Source organism: Scyliorhinus torazame, chromosome 4, assembly GCF_047496885.1.
Source record: "Scyliorhinus torazame isolate Kashiwa2021f chromosome 4, sScyTor2.1, whole genome shotgun sequence".
NCBI lineage: Eukaryota > Metazoa > Chordata > Chondrichthyes > Carcharhiniformes > Scyliorhinidae > Scyliorhinus > Scyliorhinus torazame.
The window spans coordinates 27,790,454-27,811,784 of NC_092710.1; the positions used below are offsets into that span (position 1 = coordinate 27,790,454).

Genomic DNA, 21,331 nt, shown 5'->3' on the forward strand with positions numbered 1-21,331 from the left:
GACATCGCTCGCCTCTGCGGACATCGCTCGCCTCTGCGGACATCGCTCGCCTCTGCGGACATCGCTCGCCTCTGCGGACATCGCTCGGCTCTGCGGACATCGCTCGGCTCTGCGGACATCGCTCGCCTCTGCGGACATCGCTCGCCTCTGCGGACATCGCTCGGCTCTGCGGACATCGCTCGCCTCTGCGGACATCGCTCGGCTCTGTGACCGCCTCTGCGGACATCGCTCGCCTCTGCGGACATCGCTCGGCTCTGCGGACATCGCTCGGCTCTGCGGACACCGCTCGCCTCTGCGGACACCGCTCGCCTCTGCGGACATCGCTCGGCTCTGCGCCCGTGTATTTCTGCATCTCGCAATCATGTGTGAAAGCAAGTCATTTGGGAAGCTGTTACAGTTTGATGTACTGGTGTAACTACTTTATTCAGCAAGGGCAGGGTTTCTGAAAGCGAGCAACTGCAGGGCAGTTAGCTAAACATCTCTGACGGGGAAAATGACGTATCATTAACGATGTTGTATCTGAGAACTTCGAAAAAAATCATGGTGATCGGGCGGAGTCAGCATAGTTTTGTGAAAAATCATGTTCAGATCTTCCATCTCGAACTTCACAGATTGTCTTTGCATCGAGTTGCAGTTGCCCCTAGTTTACCAGGGAGGCTGAAAAAGTTTATTTTTTTTCTCTATTCAGTCCACTTCGTCCCGTCATCTCCGTTGTTATCTTTAATTGTTCAACACTCTTGGTACCATGTTATGTTCTATGCTATGGCCGTAGGCCTTGTGTCCCTTCAGGTTGTTATGGGTTTCGGTATCTCAGTTGAGGAAAATGGGGTAATCGTCCCCTTTAGACACAAACCCTGCATATTTCTCATCTGCCTCATTCCTCACCCTGCTCCCACAGCAGTGTTTACCTCGGGACTCCTCAGTCCAGTGAAAGCTACCGTCTGCACCGCATTCTCCACTTTTATTCCCTTCTCAACTCCCATGGGCTTTCCTTGTAACTTCCAACACACTGAACGAACATGTCCCACCTTGTTACAAGGGTGATACCACGGCTTTGGAGTCTCACTTCCACCCTCAGTACCTTCCTTCCTGGTCTGAGGCGGAGATCTCGGAGCATTCCCAACCATCCATTCTTTACCGTGGCTACTGCTGCCCTCTCTCCCACAGCATCGGGGTGCCCACAATGGGAAACCCCATTGGCCGGCTGGTGGGACGGAGAATCCCGCTGCCGGTGGGGCACCAGGAAACCTAAGCGGTGGGACGAAGAATCACGTCCCCTGTGTGCGTCCCGTCAACTTATTCCGCAGGGGTAATGATCATATTCCCCTTGGACACTCTGGGTTGCTATTTTCTCAAAAGCCCCAATAAATGTTTCTACCTCATTCTCATCATATTTTAGAACGGCCTGTATATTTTGGGAGGGTCTGTATGTTTTGGGTGGGCCTGTGTATTTTGGGTGGGCCTGTATGTTTTGGGAGGGCCTGTAATTTTGGGTGGGCCTGTATATTTTGGGATGGCCTGTATATTTTGGGATGGCCTGTATATTTTGGGAGGGCCTGTGTGTTTTGGGAGGGCCTGTGTATTTTGGGAGGGCCTGTATATTTTGGTATGGCCTGTATGTTTTGGGATGGCCTGTATGTTTTGGGATGGCCTGTATGTTTTGGGATGGCCTGTATGTTTTGGGAGGGCCTGTATGTTTTGGTATGGCCTGTATATTTTGGGAGGGCCTGTATGTTTTGGGAGGGCCTGTATGTTTTGGGAGGGCCTGTATGTTTTGGTATGGCCTGTATATTTTGGGATGGCCTGTATGTTTTGGTATGGCCTGTATGTTTTGGGATGGCCTGTATGTTTTGGGATGGCCTGTATGTTTTGGGATGGCCTGTATGTTTTGGGAGGGCCTGTATGTTTTGGGAGGGCCTGTATGTTTTGGGAGGGCCTGTATGTTTTGGGAGGGCCTGTATGTTTTGGGAGGGCCTGTATGTTTTGGGAGGGCCTGTATGTTTTGGGAGGGCCTGTATGTTTTGGGAGGGCCTGTATATTTTGGGAGGGCCTGTATATTTTGGGAGGGCCTGTATATTTTGGGAGGGCCTGTATATTTTGGGAGGGCCTGTATGTTTTGGGAGGGCCTGTATGTTTTGGGAGGGCCTGTATGTTTTGGGAGGGCCTGTATGTTTTGGGAGGGCCTGTATGTTTTGGGAGGGCCTGTATGTTTTGGGAGGGCCTGTATGTTTTGGGAGGGCCTGTATGTTTTGGGAGGGCCTGTATGTTTTGGGAGGGCCTGTATGTTTTGGGAGGGCCTGTATGTTTTGGGAGGGCCTGTATGTTTTGGGAGGGCCTGTATGTTTTGGGAGGGCCTGTATATTTTGGGAAGGCCTGTATATTTTGGGAGGGCCTGTATATTTTGGGAGGGCCTGTATGTTTTGGGAGGGCCTGTATGTTTTGGGAGGGCCTGTATGTTTTGGGAGGGCCTGTATGTTTTGGGAGGGCCTGTATAAATTTAGACTTGTCGCCACTGGATTCGGGGACTAAGCTGCCCTCTACGTTCTGGCAGCTCCCCTCTCATTTTCAGTGCCTTTAGCTGAAACGCTGCCTCTTCAGCTTCTTCCTCTCTCTCTAATTCCACCCTCCTCATTTCCATCTCCATTCCTCTTTTCCTCCATCTCCATTTCTTTTTCTATTCTCTTTCATTGACTTTCATGCTCAAACTGCAGCTGAATTCTCGCCAGCTCAATTTCCCCACCAGAAAGTCTCCTTGATGCTGTTCTACTTTGTGGTCCCTCTTGCATTCCTGGCATCTCTTTCAAATATGAACGCTGAGCGATCGCGTGTTATCTCCGCTTTACTAACTCTAGCTGGTTACCTCTATTCCTACTTCCCCGGCCAATTCAACCAGCTTGTCTTTTCGAAGGTCTTTTAATAAACCAGAGACAGTCATCCACCTGAAGAAAACCCCTTCGCAGCTTCCAGAGCCATCCTGTTGTATTGTCTGGTGTTTATTTCTTTGAACCGTGACCCAAACTTCACCCTCCACCGTTCCAAAACTGAGCCCTCAAATGATGTGACCACCCTGGGCTTGTGTGCGGTCCATTCCAGCTCCACTTGCCCCGGGGTCACACACAAGTGAATTAACCAATAATTCTCAGAAAAATACCCGACGTCTTCGGCCCTTGGCTGGCCAATAATTACAGTCACCAGGTTCGTAAGTTTGAACAATGTTAGTTTATTTATCGCAAGAACTATAATGGAATATGCAGCAAATACAACTGGTTAACTTTGATCTAATTGCTAAATCCCTACTTTAACTTGCCCCCCCACCCTCTACAAGACAGACAGACAAACGGGACGAAAGGGCTACGAAAATCTGAAGTAAAATGAAAAGAGCGTCTTAGTTTCAGCTGGGTGTTTCCTACACCTCACTCTTCTTCAAACTTTGCTTTCAGTTCAAGGTTTTTACTGCAGATTCATTCAGGTTTCTGTAGTTTCAGGAATACAGCACTAACAGACTTTCTGGAGAGAGAGAGGGGGAGTCCTGGTCTATGGTTGCTGCCAGTAATGGTTTTCCTGTAGATTAATTCATTCAGGTTCTCTGCAGTTCTAAGGATACAGCACCCATAGCCGTCTGGAGGGAAGAGAGAGCGAGAGCGAGTCCTTGTTCTTGTGTTTCCAGGAGTCAGTCTCTGAAAACAACTCCGCTGGGATAGGATCCAATCACCACCTGTTCAGACTTTTGGGCCAATTCATTCCCCCCACTCCATCAAATCCATCTCGCTCCTGCTGCTGAAAAGTCTGAAGCTCCTGTTCGTTGTCCCTGCTGCTTGACTTAAAGATACATGCCCATTAATCACCCACAGATAAAAATACGAACGGCAAAATAAAACAAAGGGGAGATATGGGAATAAACAGGAAGAACCCTTACACACCAACGCCTCCGTTTTGGTATGAACCAATTTCTATTAATAACCCCACAGTAAACATATGACAAGAATAACTCAAAGGGTTAATTTATTTGCGCGCACACAAAGCTCGGGAAGGGGTATCACAATGTAACCCCCCCCCCCCACCCAGTGCCTGCATTCAATAAAAGAGAAATAGAGAAAGGAAAGATTTACAGGGCAAAGACCACAGAGAAAATAATTATTGTTGTACTTGAGTCTAGAATCAAAGTCCAAAGGTGTATTCTTTCACAGAGATCAGCAGGCAGAAAACTGATGCTGGATAACTTCATGAAGAGTTAACTCCCACGATGAGATAAGCACGCAGAGATGAACCAATCTTGTAGACGACGGTATAGAAGTTCAAGTAGATAGAGTGGAAGGTTGCAGGGCTCTTTGTCCTGGCAGATGAGTAGATGTGAGTTGGCCAGGCTCGGCTCTTAAATGCAGGAGGCCTTTGTACATGAATTTAGTCTCTGTAGCCGGCAAGGCCCGTTAGGGTCTCTTTAGAGACAACGAGGCATAAACTCCCTGGAGAGTGCAAAATAACTCCTTTTGTTCAGGGTCACAGGCATTGCCTCATCCATTTTTAAAGGATGCTTGTCCAGTTTTTAAAAATTAGCCACGAGGAAATCGAAAGTGTGAGCTTTTAGTCCATTCCCAATATTCACTAATAAATCCACTGGAGAATTCATAACAATTTCATTATCCGGAGGGCACAGTCAGAAGTCTCACAACACCAGGTTAAAGTCCAACAGGTTTGTTTCGAATCACTAGCTTTCGGAGCGCTGCTCCTTCCTCAGGTGAACTAGCTTTCGGAGCGACCTCAGGTGAATCCTGTTCACCTGAGGAAGGAGCATAGCTCCGAAAGCTAGTGATTCGAAACAAACCTGTCGGACTTTAACCTGGTGTTGTGAGACTTCTTACTGTGCTCACCCCAGTCCAACGCCGGCATCTCCACATCATGTTTACCCAGAGAGTGGGGAGAATGTGGAACTCTCTCCTAATGGGAGTGGTTGAGGGAAATGGTGTTGATGTATTTAAGGGGAAGTTGGATAAATACACGAGAGTGTAAGGAACAGAAGGGTGTGTTGATGGGGTGGGGAGGGGGGCAAAGAGGGTGTGAGGACGCTTATGCAGAGCAGAATCGATTAGATTAACCCCTCAGTCCGCGTCACTCGATATATTACAGCCAATTGTACACATGTCCCTGTAATTTAACCCCCTCTGGGTCTGAAATACCCTTCTCCCTGTTGTTAATTCCTGTCTACCCCTGAGGCTTCGAGCGGTTCAGCTCCGTCAGGAAGCTCCTGAAGCTGTCGCTGTTCATAGCCCAAAATGTACTCCTCATCCTGACTCGCCACGCCTCGCCTCCAACTGAGGGCCCGTCCTCCGCACTCCCTCCGCCCCTAGCCCCCGACTCCTCTCCCCCCTCGCCTCGCCCCTCAGCTGTGAGCTCCCGGAGGCAGCGGTTGGCAGCGAATAGGCCGGACAGGTTGAAGCAGTAGTGGATCGGGAAGCCCTCTCCGTCTCTGGGGAAGGGAATCTGGGAATTCTGAAGCACCCTCACAATGGCAGGAGACTGCTCGTCACAAGACGTGATCAGGAGCTGGAGCTTTGCTCCAGAATTCACAGTCATCAGTCTACTGATTTCACCCTGCAGAGAAACTGCTGACGATTCGACCAGGGCGCACACAAAGTCAGAATTCAGATTGCTGTTTTGGAATTGATCAATCTCATCGGTCATTTTGTGAATTGACATAGGTAGTACGGAAAAGACTTGGTCAGGATTATGAAATATTGCTGGATTTAGAATTATAATGGAGAGAGAGAATGGGACCCGGAACCCCTCCTGGTGATGGATTTTGAATATCATCCCCAGACCGTGGTCCCACTTCCTCAGATCCTCCGTTAACTGGAACCGGAACTCGTCTTCCCAGTCCACTCCCAGGATGTAATTTATCAGACCATCGACAAAATCACTTATTCCCGATACCTCATTCCCAATGAGAGAGATTGATCTGTGATTGGCCGAGGGCCCAGATGTCCCAAAGGTGAACGTTCTGTAAGTCGAATCAGCGTCCTCCCTCGCCAGCGGGAGCTGGTACACCGCCGGCCTGCCAGCCCTCACCAGCTTGCTCTCTCGGCGGAGTCTCTCTGCCAACTGAGCTGGGGTCTTCTCCCTCGGAGTCACGGTCATCACCTCCTGACTCGGATCGCTGCGGCCCGCTGCCCCGCAGTCAGCGGTCACTCGGAACCTATAGGGAGTGCCGATGCTCAGACTGTCCAGAGTGTACACACAGCTCGGACCCTCCGTCCTTAGCCCACTCCATGGGCTCTCCTGGCTCTCCCCTCTCTGATACTCAATAAAGTAATGCCCAATGCTCACACCATCACCAACCAGGGCTGGAGGGGCCCAGCTGACGGTTAGAGAAGTGGGCAGAATGTCGGAGAGTGAAACCTGACCAGGTGAAGTGGCAGGAAGGGTGAGGACCCTGTCAGTCGGATCACTGAGCAGGCCTATCCATGGCTTGTACACTGGTGCCAACCTGAACTGGTAGTGTGTGTGTGGATGTAGCCCTGACACGGTGAATGTCTCATCCTGCCAGTGCCAATCCCTGTCCTCCACAGCCCTGTAGCCCACCTTGAACACCAGCACTGGCCCAGTGTGGTCCACAGGGGCCTTGAGCTGGAGAGTTACACTGGAACCACTGACTTCGCAGATCACCGGGATGTCAGGTTTCTGCAGTGTAAGTTCCTTCTTGACCAGAATGCCCTGTTCGTACAGGAAAACCGAGGCTCCAGGACAACTCTTGTCATCCACTGAGGCGATTGCGATCTTACTGATTTCTGAATCACAGGATTTGTAGAAATCTATGAATTGCTGGAACTGACTTGCCGATTCCCTCATCCGATGTGACACAGATTCGACATTGAACCAGGCCTGGCTCGGCTGAATTGTGTCGCCCTGCGATGTACGGACTGGTTCTGTCCCTGACCGGGGGCTCCTGAGGTGATTGGAGAGCTCCTGGAGATAGGTATCCGTCTCTCCCAATGAGGTGAACGCAAAGCAGACAAGGGATTGGATCATTGGGTCGTTCAACACCTTACCCAACTGTCTGTAGGTCAGAACGTCCACTCCCAACATGGCCAAGTATCCCTGGACCGTGTCTGCTTCCTCCTCCCTCTGCTCCAGCCAAGTGTTCAGACAGGAGTAGCTGAATGGCGATTGGTCTTTCTGTATCAACATGTCCGCCAGGACGGATTCCTCCTTCCCCAGGCCCCGGATGGACGGCAGGATTTCTGACAGCTCTTTCTGAAACACCGTCTGCTTTTCCAGGCAACTTGCCTTGAAGGATTCGACCTTTCCCTGCAACTCGGAGAATGCTCTGTGCGCCGGGCTTTTGATCAGATCGTTGCACCTCATCGCGATGTCCCGGGACTGATCGAAGATCATCTGGCAGCGATTGACCAGCTCGACACTGATCTCCCGCTCGAGCTGGGCCGCCCTCGAGTCCAACCTCTCCAGAGGGTACAACCAGGCTGTCAGGGGCACTGCCTTCTCTCCCTGTTCACCCAGTAACTTGGGCAGCGACGCGTAAAGCTCAACAGCTTCCTGGTAACTCTCAGGGTTTCTGTCGAGGAAGAAATCTCCATGAAACGTGCAGCTGAAGGACTCAACGGTTTTCTTCTCCGCGTCGGAGAGCTTCAAGGAGCCCTTCCCCTCGATCTGGAAAGTGGGGATTTTCTTAACCATGACGTGTAGGGTGCCCTCGACTTCCTGCACATTGTCGCCGGACGAATAGTCTCGGTCAAACACAAGGAAGACCTGAGCACCGTACAACACGCCCGTGACAACGTGAGTAGCTGCGTCCTGCTCAAAGACACTTTGGTAGGTGATATGCTGGGGGCCCAGTTGGCTCATGGTCAGCTCCTCGAAGCGCGTTGTCGCTCGGTACTGAAGGGTGAGGCGGGCCTGCTCCGTGGATTTTTTCACGTCATTCAGATATTTGGCAGAGCCACTCACCTCCACCAGCCCCCCCAGAAAGCTGGCCGACAGCGAGGCTTCAACGCCCAAGGCAGAAGACTTGTCCTGGATGGAGTCGCTGGAAATCAGCTTAAAGTCGGTGCTGGGTTTCGGCTGCACATCAATGTTTTTCTGCAGTTCAGCCAGATCCCATAACGTGACACCTGCAACAAAAAGATGGACAACAGAATTGACCGTCAGTACTGAGGGAGCGCTGCACTGTCAGAGGGTCAGTACTGAGGGAGTGCCGCACTGTCAGAGGGTCAGTACTGAGGGAGTGCTGCACTGTCAGAGGGTCAGTACTGAGGGAGTGCTGCACTGTCAGAGGGTCAGTACTGAGGGAGCGCTGCACTGTCAGAGGGTCAGTACTGAGGGAGTGCCGCACTGTCAGAGGGTCAGCACTGAGAGAGTGCCGCACTGTCAGAGGGCCAGGACTGAGGGAGTGCTGCACTGTCAGAGGGTCAGTACTGAGGGAGTGCTGAACTGTCAGAGGGTCAGTACTGAGGGAGTGCCGCACTGTCAGAGGGTCAGTACTGAGGGAGTGCTGCACTGTCAGAGGGTCAGTACTGAGGGAGTGCCGCACTGTCAGAGTGTCAGTACTGAGGGATTGCCGCACTGTCAGAGGGTCAGTACTGAGTGAGAGCTGCACTGTCAGAGGGCCAGGACTGAGGGAGTGCTGCACTGTCAGAGTGTCAGTACTGAGGGAGTGCTGCACTGTCAGAGGGTCAGTACTGAGGGAGTGCCGCACTGTCAGAGGGTCAGTACTGAGGAAGTGCCGCACTGTCAGAGGGTCAGTACAGAGGGAGTGCTGCACTGACAGAGGGTCAGTCCTGAGGGAGTGCTGCACTGTCAGAGGGTCAGTACTGAGGGAGTGCCGCACTGACAGAGGGTCAGTACTGAGGGAGTGCCGCACTGACAGAGGGTCAGTACTGAGGGAGTGCCGCACTGACAGAGGGTCAGTACTGAGGGAGTTCCGCACTGTCAGAGGGTCAGTACTGAGGGAGTGCCGCACTGTCAGAGTGTCAGTACTGAGGGAGTGCTGCACTGTCAGAGGGTCAGTACTGAGGGAGTGCCGCACTGTCAGAGGGTCAGTACTGAGGGAGTGCTGCACTGTCAGAGGGTCAGTACTGAGGGAGTGCTGCACTGTCAGAGGGTCAGTACTGAGGGAGTGCTGCACTGTCAGTGGGTCAGTACTGAGGGAGTGCTGCACTGTCAGAGGGTCAGTACTGAGGGAGTGCTGCACTGTCAGAGGGTCTACTGAGGGGGTGCTGCACTGTCAGAGAGTCAGTACTGAGGGAGTGCTGCACTGTCAGGGTCAGTACTGAGGGAGTGCTGCACTGTCAGAGGGACAGTACTGAGGGAGTGCTGCACTGTCAGAGGGTCAGTACTGAGGGAGTGCTGCACTGTCAGAGGGTCAGTACTGAGGGAGCGCCGCACTGTCAGAGGGACAGTACTGAGGGAGTGCTGCACTGCCAGAGGGTCAGTGCTGAGGGAGTGCTGCACTGTCAGAGGGTCAGTACTGAGGGAGTGCTGCACTGTCAAAGGGTCAGTACTGCGGGAGTGCCGCACTCTCAGGCGGTCAGTACTGAGGGAGTGCCGCACTGTCAGAGGGCCAGGACTGAGGGAGTGCTGCACTGTCAGAGTATCAGTACTGAGGGAGTGCCGCACTGTCAGAGGGTCAGTACTGAGGGAGTGCCGCACTGTCAGAGGGTCAGTACGGAGGGAGTGCTGCACTGTCAGAGGGTCAGTACTGAGGGAAGGACGCACTGTCAGAGGCTCAGTACGGAGGGAGTGCTGCACTGTCAGGGTCAGTACTGAGGGAGTGCTGCACTGTCAGAGGGTCAGTACTGAGGGAGTGCTGCACTGTCAGAGGGTCAGTACTGAGGGAGTGCTCACTGTCAGAGGGTCAGTACTGAGGGAGTGCTGCACTGTCAAAGGGTCAGTACTGCGGGAGTGCCGCACTCTAGGCGGTCAGTACTGAGGGAGTGCCGCACTGTCAGAGGGTCAGTACTGAGGGAGTGCCGCACTGTCAGAGGGTCAGTACTGAGGGAGTGCTGCACTGTCAAAGGGTCAGTACTGCGGGAGTGCCGCACTCTAGGCGGTCAGTACTGAGGGAGTGCCGCACTGTCAGAGGGTCAGTACTGAGGGAGTGCCGCACTGTCAGAGGGTCAGTACTGCGGGAGTGCCGCACTGTCAGAGGGTCAGTACTGAGGGAGTGCCGCACTGTCAGAGGGTCAGTACTGAGGGAGTGCCACACTGTCAGAGGGTCAGTACGGAGGGAGTGCTGCACTGTCAGAGGGTCAGTACTGAGGGAAGGACGCACTGTCAGAGGGTCAGTACTGAGGGAGTGCCACACTGTCAGAGGGTCAGTACTGAGGGAGTGCTGCACTGTCAGAGGGTCAGTACTGAGGGAGTGCTGCACTGTCAGGGTCAGTACTGAGGGAGTGCTGCACTGTCAGAGGGTCAGTACTGAGGGAGTGCTGCACTGTCAGAGAGTCAGTATTGAGGGAGTGCCGCACTGTCAGAGGGTCAGTACTGAGGGAGTGCCGCACTGTCAGAGGGTCTGTACTGAGGGAGTGCTGCACTGTCAGAGGGTCAGTACTGAGGGTGTGCTGCACTGTCAGATGGTCAGTACTGGGGGAGTGCTGCACTGACGGAGGGTCAGTACTGAGGGAGTGCTGCACTGTCAGAGGGTCAGTACTGAGGGAGTGCTGCACTGTCAGAGGGTCAGTACTGAGGGAGTGCCACACTGTCAGAGGGTCAGTACTGAGGGAGTGCCGCACTGTCAGAGGGTCAGTACTGAGGGAGAGCCGCAGTGTCAGAGGGTCAGTACTGAGGGAGTGCCGACTGTCAGAGGGTCAGTACTGGGGGAGCGCCACACTGTCAAGAGGGTCAGTACTGAGGGCGAGCTGCACTGACAGAGGGTCAGGACTGAGGGAGTGCCGCACTGTCAGAGGGGCAGTACTGAGGGAGTGCCGCACATTCAGAGGGTCAGTACTGAGGGAGAGCTGCACTGTCAGAGGGTCAGTACTGAGGGAGTGCTGCACTGTCAGAGGGTCAGTACTGAGGGAGTGCTGCACTGTCAGAGGGTCAGTACTGAGGGAGTGCTGCACTGTCAGAGGGTCAGTACTGAGGGAGTGCCGCACTGTCAGAGGGTCAGTAATGAGGGAGTGCTGCACTGTCAGAGGGTCAGTACTGAGGGAGTGCTGCACTGTCAGAGGGTCAGTAATGAGGGAGTGCTGCACTGTCAGAGGGTCAGTAATGAGGGAGTGCTGCACTGTCAGAGTGTCAGTACTGGGGGAGCGCCGCACTGTCAGAGGGTCAGTACTGAGGGAGAGCTGCACTGTCAGAGGGTCAGTACTGAGGGAGTGCCGCACTGTCAGAGGGTCAGTACTGAGGGAGTGCCGCACTGTCAGAGGGTCAGTACTGACGGAGTGCTGCACTGTCAGAGGGTCAGTACTGAGGGAGTGCCGCACTGTCAGAGGGTCAGTACTGCGGGAGTGCCGCACTGTCAGAGGGTCAGTACTGAGGGAGTGCTGCACTGTCACAGGGTCAGTACTGAGGAGCGCCGCACTGTCAGAGGGTCAGTACTGAGGGAGTGCTGCACTGTCAGAGGGTCAGTATTGAGGGAGAGCCGCACTGTCAGAGGGTCAGTACTGAGGGAGTGCTGCACTGTCAGAGGGTCAGTACTGAGGGAGTGCTGCACTGTCAGAGGGTCAGTACTGGGGGATCGCTGCGCTGTCAGAGGGTCAGTACTGAGGGAGTGCTGCACTGTCAGAGGGCCAGTACTGGGGGAGTGCCGCACTGTCAGAGGGTCAGTACTGGGGGAGCGCTGCACTGTCAGAGGGTCAGGACTGAGGGAGCGCTGCACTGTCAGAGGGTCAGTACAGAGGGAGTGCTGCACTGACAGAGGGTCAGTCCTGAGGGAGTGCTGCACTGTCAGAGGGTCAGTACTGAGGGAGTGCCGCACTGACAGAGGGTCAGTACTGAGGGAGTGCCGCACTGACAGAGGGTCAGTACTGAGGGAGTTCCGCACTGTCAGAGGGTCAGTACTGAGGGAGTGCTGCACTGTCAGAGGGTCAGTACTGAGGGAGTGCCGCACTGTCAGAGGGTCAGTACTGAGGGAGTGCTGCACTGTCAGAGGGTCAGTACTGAGGGAGTGCTGCACTGTCAGAGGGTCAGTACTGAGGGAGTGCTGCACTGTCAGTGGGTCAGTACTGAGGGAGTGCTGCACTGTCAGAGGGTCAGTACTGAGGGAGTGCTGCACTGTCAGAGGGTCAGTACTGAGGGGGTGCTGCACTGTCAGAGAGTCAGTACTGAGGGAGTGCTGCACTGTCAGAGGGTCAGTACTGAGGGAGTGCTGCACTGTCAGAGGGTCAGTACTGAGGGAGCGCCGCACTGTCAGAGGGACAGTACTGAGGGAGTGCTGCACTGCCAGAGGGTCAGTGCTGAGGGAGTGCTGCACTGTCAGAGGGTCAGTACTGAGGGAGTGCTGCACTGTCAGAGGTTCAGTACTGAGGGAGTGCTGCACTGTCAAAGGGTCAGTACTGCGGGAGTGCCGCACTCTCAGGCGGTCAGTACTGAGGGAGTGCCGCACTGTCAGAGGGTCAGTACTGAGGGAGTGCTGCACTGTCAGAGGGTCAGTACTGAGGGAGCGCCGCACTGTCAGAGGGACAGTACTGAGGGAGTGCTGCACTGTCAGAGGGTCAGTACTGAGGGAGTGCTGCACTGTCAGAGGGTCAGTACTGAGGGAGCGCCGCACTGTCAGAGGGACAGTACTGAGGGAGTGCTGCACTGCCAGAGGGTCAGTGCTGAGGGAGTGCTGCACTGTCAGAGGGTCAGTACTGAGGGAGTGCTGCACTGTCAGAGGTTCAGTACTGAGGGAGTGCTGCACTGTCAAAGGGTCAGTACTGCGGGAGTGCCGCACTCTCAGGCGGTCAGTACTGAGGGAGTGCCGCACTGTCAGAGGGTCAGTACTGAGGGAGTGCTGCACTGTCAGAGGGTCAGTACTGAGGGAGCGCCGCACTGTCAGAGGGACAGTACTGAGGGAGTGCTGCACTGCCAGAGGGTCAGTGCTGAGGGAGTGCTGCACTGTCAGAGGGTCAGTACTGAGGGAGTGCTGCACTGTCAGAGGTTCAGTACTGAGGGAGTGCTGCACTGTCAAAGGGTCAGTACTGCGGGAGTGCCGCACTCTCAGGCCGTCAGTACTGAGGGAGTGCCGCACTGTCAGAGGGTCAGTACTGAGGGTGTGCCGCACTGTCAGAGGGTCAGTACGCAGGGAGTGCTGCACAGTCAGAGGGTCAGTACTGAGGGAAGGACGCACTGTCAGAGGCTCAGTACGGAGGGAGTGCTGCACTGTCAGGGTCAGTACTGAGGGAGTGCTGCACTGTCAAAGGGTCAGTACTGCGGGAGTGCCGCACTCTAGGCGGTCAGTACTGAGGGAGTGCCGCACTGTCAGAGGGTCAGTACTGAGGGAGTGCCGCACTGTCAGAGGGTCAGTACTGAGGGAGTGCTGCACTGTCAAAGGGTCAGTACTGCGGTAGTGCCGCACTCTAGGCGGTCAGTACTGAGGGAGTGCCGCACTGTCAGAGTGTCAGTACTGAGGGAGTGCCGCACTGTCAGAGGGTCAGTACTGCGGGAGTGCCGCACTGTCAGAGGGTCAGTACTGAGGGAGTGCCGCACTGTCAGAGGGTCAGTACTGAGGGAGTGCCGCACTGTCAGAGGGTCAGTACTGAGGGAGTGCCGCACTGTCAGAGGGTCAGTACTGAGGGAGTGCCACACTGTCAGAGGGTCAGTACTGGGGGAGCGCCGCACTGTCAGAGGGTCAGTACTGAGGGAGAGCTGCACTGTCAGAGGGTCAGTACTGAGGGAGAGCTGCACTGTCAGAGGGTCAGTACTGAGGGAGTGCTGCACTGTTAGAGGGTCAGTACTCAGGGAGCGCCGCATTGTCAGAGGGTCAGTACTGAGGGAGTGCTGCACTGTCAGAGTCAGTATTGAGGGAGTGCCGCACTGTCAGAGGGTCAGTACTGAGGGTGTGCTGCACTGTCAGATGGTCAGTACTGGGGCAGTGCTGCACTGACGGAGGGTCAGTACTGAGGGAGTGCTGCACTGTCAGAGGGTCAGTACTGAGGGAGTGCTGCACTGTCAGAGGGTCAGTACTGAGGGAGTGCCACACTGTCAGAGGGTCAGTACTGAGGGAGTGCCGCACTGTCAGAGGGTCAGTACTGAGGGAGAGCTGCAGTGTCAGAGGGTCAGTACTGAGGGAGTGCCGACTGTCAGAGGGTCAGTACTGGGGGAGCGCCACACTGTCAAGAGGGTCAGTACTGAGGGCGAGCTGCACTGTCAGAGGGTCAGGACTGAGGGAGTGCCGCACTGTCAGAGGGGCAGTACTGAGGGAGTGCCGCACTGTCAGAGGGTCAGTACTGAGGGAGAGCTGCACTGTCAGAGGGTCAGTACTGAGGGAGTGCTGCACTGTCAGAGGGTCAGTACTGAGGGAGTGCTGCACTGTCAGAGGGTCAGTACTGAGGGAGTGCTGCACTGTCAGAGGGTCAGTACTGAGGGAGTGCCGCACTGTCAGAGGGTCAGTAATGAGGGAGTGCTGCACTGTCAGAGGGTCAGTACTGAGGGAGTGCTGCACTGTCAGAGGGTCAGTAATGAGGGAGTGCTGCACTGTCAGAGGGTCAGTAATGAGGGAGTGCTGCACTGTCAGAGTGTCAGTACTGGGGGAGCGCCGCACTGTCAGAGGGTCAGTACTGAGGGAGAGCTGCACTGTCAGAGGGTCAGTACTGAGGGAGTGCCGCACTGTCAGAGGGTCAGTACTGAGGGAGTGCCGCACTGTCAGAGGGTCAGTACTGAGGGAGTGCTGCACTGTCAGAGGGTCAGTACTGAGGGAGTGCCGCACTGTCAGAGGGTCAGTACTGCGGGAGTGCCGCACTGTCAGAGGGTCAGTACTGAGGGAGTGCTGCACTGTCACAGGGTCAGTACTGAGGAGCGCCGCACTGTCAGAGGGTCAGTACTGAGGGAGTGCTGCACTGTCAGAGGGTCAGTATTGAGGGAGAGCCGCACTGTCAGAGGGTCAGTACTGAGGGAGTGCCGCACTGTCAGAGGGTCAGTACTGCGGGAGTGCCGCACTGTCAGAGGGTCAGTACTGAGGGAGTGCTGCACTGTCACAGGGTCAGTACTGGGGGAGCGCTGCACTGTCAGAGGGTCAGGACTGAGGGAGCGCTGCACTGTCAGAGGGTCAGTACTGAGGGAGTGCTGCACTGTCAGAGGGTCAGTCCTGAGGGAGTGCGGCATTGTCAGAGGGTCAGCACTGAGGGAGTGCTGCACTGTCAGAGGGTCAGTACTGAGGGAGTGCGGCATTGTCAGAGGGTCAGTACTGAGGGAGCGCTGCACTGTCAGAGGGTCAGTACTGAGGGAGTGCGGCATTGTCAGAGGGTCAGTACTGAGGGAGTGCGGCATTGTCAGAGGGTCAGTACTGGGGGAGCGCTGCACTGTCAGAGGGTCAGTACTGAGGGAGTGCCGCACTGCCGTAGGGTCAGTATTGAGGGAGTGCTGCACTGTGAGAGGGTCAGTACTGAGGGAGTGCCGCACTGTCAGAGGGTCAGTACTGAGGGAGTGCCGCACTGTCAGAGGGTCAGTACTGAGGGAGCGCCACACTGTCAGAGGGTCAGGACTGAGGGAGTGCCGCACTGTCATAGGGTCAGTACTGAGGGAGCGCTGCACTGTCAGAGGGTCAGTACTGAGGGAGCGCCACACTGTCAGAGGGTCAGTACTGAGGGAGCGCCACACTGTCAGAGGGTCAGGACTGAGGGAGTGCCGCACTGTCAGAGGGTCAGTACTGAGGGAGCGCCACACTGTCAGAGGGTCAGTACTGAGGGAGTGCTGCACTGTCAGAGTGTCAGTACTGAGGGAGTGCCGCACTGTCAGAGGGTCAGTACTGAGGGAGTGCTGCACTGTCAGAGGGTCAGTACTGAGGGAGTGCTGCACTGTCAGAGGTTCAGTACTGAGGGAGTGCTGCACTGTCAAAGGGTCAGTACTGCGGGAGTGCCGCACTCTCAGGCGGTCAGTACTGAGGGAGTGCCGCACTGTCAGAGGGTCAGTACTGAGGGAGTGCTGCACTGTCAGAGGGTCAGTACTGAGGGAGCGCCGCACTGTCAGAGGGACAGTACTGAGGGAGTGCTGCACTGCCAGAGGGTCAGTGCTGAGGGAGTGCTGCACTGTCAGAGGGTCAGTACTGAGGGAGTGCTGCACTGTCAGAGGTTCAGTACTGAGGGAGTGCTGCACTGTCAAAGGGTCAGTACTGCGGGAGTGCCGCACTCTCAGGCGGTCAGTACTGAGGGAGTGCCGCACTGTCAGAGGGTCAGTACTGAGGGTGTGCCGCACTGTCAGAGGGTCAGTACGCAGGGAGTGCTGCACTGTCAGAGGGTCAGTACTGAGGGAAGGACGCACTGTCAGAGGCTCAGTACGGAGGGAGTGCTGCACTGTCAGGGTCAGTACTGAGGGAGTGCTGCACTGTCAAAGGGTCAGTACTGCGGGAGTGCCGCACTCTAGGCGGTCAGTACTGAGGGAGTGCCGCACTGTCAGAGGGTCAGTACTGAGGGAGTGCCGCACTGTCAGAGGGTCAGTACTGAGGGAGTGCTGCACTGTCAAAGGGTCAGTACTGCGGGAGTGCCGCACTCTAGGCGGTCAGTACTGAGGGAGTGCCGCACTGTCAGAGTGTCAGTACTGAGGGAGTGCCGCACTGTCAGAGGGTCAGTACTGCGGGAGTGCCGCACTGTCAGAGGGTCAGTACTGAGGGAGTGCCGCACTGTCAGAGGGTCAGTACTGAGGGAGTGCCACACTGTCAGAGGGTCAGTACTGGGGGAGCGCCGCACTGTCAGAGGGTCAGTACTGAGGGAGAGCTGCACTGTCAGAGGGTCAGTACTGAGGGAGAGCTGCACTGTCAGAGGGTCAGTACTGAGGGAGTGCTGCACTGTTAGAGGGTCAGTACTCAGGGAGCGCCGCATTGTCAGAGGGTCAGTACTGAGGGAGTGCTGCACTGTCAGAGTCAGTATTGAGGGAGTGCCGCACTGTCAGAGGGTCAGTACTGAGGGTGTGCTGCACTGTCAGATGGTCAGTACTGGGGGAGTGCTGCACTGACGGAGGGTCAGTACTGAGGGAGTGCTGCACTGTCAGAGGGTCAGTACTGAGGGAGTGCTGCACTGTCAGAGGGTCAGTACTGAGGGAGTGCCACACTGTCAGAGGGTCAGTACTGAGGGAGTGCCGCACTGTCAGAGGGTCAGTACTGAGGGAGAGCTGCAGTGTCAGAGGGTCAGTACTGAGGGACTGCCGACTGTCAGAGGGTCAGTACTGGGGGAGCGCCACACTGTCAAGAGGGTCAGTACTGAGGGCGAGCTGCACTGTCAGAGGGTCAGGACTGAGGGAGTGCCGCACTGTCAGAGGGGCAGTACTGAGGGAGTGCCGCACTGTCAGAGGGTCAGTACTGAGGGAGAGCTGCACTGTCAGAGGGTCAGTACTGAGGGAGTGCTGCACTGTCAGAGGGTCAGTACTGAGGGAGTGCTGCACTGTCAGAGGGTCAGTAATGAGGGAGTGCTGCACTGTCAGAGGGTCAGTAATGAGGGAGTGCTGCACTGTCAGAGTGTCAGTACTGGGGGAGCGCCGCACTGTCAGAGGGTCAGTACTGAGGGAGAGCTGCACTGTCAGAGGGTCAGTACTGAGGGAGTGCCGCACTGTCAGAGGGTCAGTACTGAGGGAGTGCCGCACTGTCAGAGGGTCAGTACTGAGGGAGTGCTGCACTGTCAGAGGGTCAGTACTGAGGGAGTGCCGCACTGTCAGAGGGTCAGTACTGCGGGAGTGCCGCACTGTCAGAGGGTCAGTACTGAGGGAGTGCTGCACTGTCACAGGGTCAGTACTGAGGAGCGCCGCACTGTCAGAGGGTCAGTACTGAGGGAGTGCTGCACTGTCAGAGGGTCAGTATTGAGGGAGAGCCGCACTGTCAGAGGGTCAGTACTGAGGGAGTGCCGCACTGTCAGAGGGTCAGTACTGCGGGAGTGCCGCACTGTCAGAGGGTCAGTACTGAGGGAGTGCTGCACTGTCACAGGGTCAGTACTGAGGAGCGCCGCACTGTCAGAGGGTCAGTACTGAGGGAGTGCTGCACTGTCAGAGGGTCAGTATTGAGGGAGAGCCGCACTGTCAGAGGGTCAGTACTGGGGGATCGCTGCGCTGTCAGAGGGTCAGTACTGAGGGAGTGCTGCACTGTCAGAGGGCCAGTACTGGGGGAGTGCCGCACTGTCAGAGGGTCAGTGCTGAGGGAGTGCTGCAGTGTCAGAGGGTCCGTACTGGGGGAGCGCTGCACTGTCAGAGGGTCAGTACTGAGGGAGTGCTGCACTGTCAGAGGGTCAGTACTGGGGGAGCGCTGCACTGTCAGAGGGTCAGGACTGAGGGAGCGCTGCACTGTCAGAGGGTCAGTACTGAGGGAGTGCTGCACTGTCAGAGGGTCAGTCCTGAGGGAGTGCGGCATTGTCAGAGGGTCAGCACTGAGGGAGTGCTGCACTGTCAGAGGGTCAGTACTGAGGGAGTGCGGCATTGTCAGAGGGTCAGTACTGAGGGAGCGCTGCACTGTCAGAGGGTCAGTACTGAGGGAGTGCGGCATTGTCAGAGGGTCAGTACTGAGGGAGTGCGGCATTGTCAGAGGGTCAGTACTGGGGGAGCGCTGCACTGTCAGAGGGTCAGTACTGAGGGAGTGCCGCACTGCCGTAGGGTCAGTATTGAGGGAGTGCTGCACTGTGAGAGGGTCAGTACTGAGGGAGTGCCGCACTGTCAGAGGGTCAGTACTGAGGGAGTGCCGCACTGTCAGAGGGTCAGTACTGAGGGAGCGCCACACTGTCAGAGGGTCAGGACTGAGGGAGTGCCGCACTGTCATAGGGTCAGTACTGAGTGAGTGCTGCACTGTCAGAGGGTCAGTACTGAGGGAGTGCTGCACTGTCAGAGGGTCAGTACTGAGGGAGTGCCGCACTGTCAGAGGGTCAGTACTGAGGGAGTGCTGCACTGTCAGAGGGTCAGTACTGAGGGAGCGCCGCACTGTCAGAGGGTCAGTAGTGAGGGAGTGCTGCACTGTCAGAGGGTCAGTACTGAGGGAGTGTCGCACTGTCAGAGGGTCAGTACTGGGGGAGCGCTGCACTGTTGAAGTGTTTATATCCGAGATACTATTGGGATTTCTCTCCTGGGCGATGATTGGATAATATATATTTGAACTGAACTGTAATGGGATTAAATCCGTGTCGAGCTGCCCTTACCGGGGATGATGGTGTCGCTGCGTCTATCGTACAGCATCCCAATCCGGAGCGGTCTCCCAAGAGTTGGTATTTGGAAAAGCCCGAGGCCTCCAGCCGCCATTGTTCCCGGTTTGTTCTCGCCCTCGACGGGATAGATCTCTGATGTGATGAGAAACATGGGATGGTTACAGCACCGAAGGAGGCCATTCTGTCCCACGTTTCCATGCTAGCTCTCTGCAGGCGTTGTCCCTCCTGCTCCTCGCCTCACCCCCCCACAGCCCCGCGGATATTTTCTCCACAGCCCATTCTCCAATTCTCTTTCAGAAGCCTCGATCGAGACTCAGATCCCAGTCACGGTTGCCCAATGAATACATTTTGTCCCCAGCTTGACCTCGCTCCAACCAATCAGCAAGAATCTGACTGTATTTTCCATTCAGTTTGAGGGAGGGAAGAGAGGCTCCATGACTAGTTGGAATGAAAATAAGAACAGCTGTGAGGACATGAAATTGGAGCTCGCTGAAGTGAAGTTGGAAATATACTGAACGGTTGTTCAGTGGCAGACATTTCAAGGGATATTTCAGAATATGCAGAATAGATACTTCCAGGGTCAGTATTGATGGAGTCATGGGCACTCCCTCAGCATCCAGGATGATTCTTCTCCAGTTCGTGCGTTCTGAGGCAAGCGATTCGCACGTGTCATTGGGGATGTTGTATATATTTAGGGGGACTTTCAGAGTCCTTGTAGAGCTTCCTCTGCCCTCTTAGACATCGCTTGCCGTTGCAGAGCTTAGATGGGTCACTTGTTTCAGGACTCTCGTGTCGGGCCTGCGGTCAATGTGACCCGCATTTCACCGTTGGTCGAGGATGACCAGTGCTTCAATACTGGGGATGTTTAGTGCGGGAGACGACACTCGCGTTGATACGCCTGTCCTGTCAGTGGATTTGCCGGATGTTACACAGGCAGCGTTGGTGATACCTCTTCAAGGATTTGAGATGTCTGCTATACTGTCAGAGGGTCAGTACTGAGGGAGAGCTGCACTGTCAGAGGGTCAGTACTGAGGGAGTGCTGCACTGTCAGAGGGTCAGTACTGAGGGAGTGCTGCACTGTCAGAGGGTCAGTACTGAGGGAGTGCTGCACTGTCAGAGGGTCAGTACTGAGGGAGTGCTGCACTGTCAGAGGGTCAGTACTGAGGGAGTGCTGCACTGTCAGAGGGTCAGTACTGAGGGAGTGCCGCACTGTCAGAGGGTCAGTACTGAGGGAGTGCTGCACTGTCAGAGGGTCAGTACTGAGGGAGTGCCGCACTGTCAGAGGGTCAGTACTGAGGGAGTGCCGCACTGTCAGAGGGTCAGTACTGAGGGAGTGCCGCACTGTCAGAGGGTCAGTACTGAGGGAGTGCCGCACTGTCAGAGGGTCAGTACTGAGGGAGAGCTGCACTGTCAGAGGGTCAGTACTGGGGGAGCGCTGCACCGTCAGAGGGTCAGTACTGAGGGAGTGCTGCACTGTCAGAGGGTCAGTACTGAGGGAGTGCCGCTGTCAGAGGGTCAGTACTGAGGGAGTGCTGCACTGTCAGAGGGTCAGTACTGAGGGAGTGCTGCACTGTCAGAGGGTCAGTACTGAGGATGTGCTGCACTGTCAGAGAGTCAGTACTGAGGGAGTGCCGCACTGTCAGAGGGTCAGTACTGAGGGAGTGCCGCACTGTCAGAGGGTCAGTACTGAGGGAGTGCCGCACTGTCAGTGGGTCAGTACTGAGGGAGTGCCGCACTGTCAGAGGGTCAGTACTGGGGGAGCGCCGCACTGTCAGAGGGTCAGTACTGAGGGAGTGCTGCACTGTCAGAGGGTCAGTACTGAGGGAGTGCCGCACTGTCAGAGGGTCAGTACTGAGGGAGTGCCGCACTGTCAGAGGGTCAGTACTGAGGGAGTGCTGCACTGTGAGAGGGTCAGTATTGAGGGAGTGCTGCACTGTCAGAGGGTCAGTACTGAGGGAGTGCTGCACTGTCAGAGGGTCAGTACTGAGGGAGTGCCGCACTGTCAGAGGGTCAGTACTGAGGGAGTGCTGCACTGTCAGAGGGTCAGTACTGAGGGAGTGCCGCACTGT

General features: G+C 55.6%; 1 protein-coding gene across 1 annotated transcript; it reads right to left on the minus strand.

Annotated features, from left to right (window-relative positions):
* Positions 1 to 5,199: 5,199 nt before the first annotated feature.
* LOC140411303 (uncharacterized) lies at positions 5,200 to 19,329 on the minus strand. Its single transcript, XM_072500424.1, has 2 exons — positions 19,257 to 19,329; positions 5,200 to 8,123 (listed from the first exon to the last, which is right to left on the minus strand). Exons 1-2 carry the CDS (start codon positions 19,291 to 19,293, stop codon positions 5,200 to 5,202), a joined length of 2,961 nt encoding a protein of 986 aa, XP_072356525.1. The 5' UTR covers positions 19,294 to 19,329.
* Positions 19,330 to 21,331: the final 2,002 nt, after the last annotated feature.

Bases quoted from the DNA above. Each gene is read 5' to 3' on its own strand.
- LOC140411303 (XM_072500424.1), bottom strand. From the start codon at position 19,293: ATGCTGTACGATAGACGCAGCGACACCATCATCCCCG. The intron at 8,124-19,256 runs GTAAGGGCAGCT...TTTTTGTTGCAG, and splicing joins CAGCGACACCATCATCCCCG to GTGTCACGTTATGGGATCTG.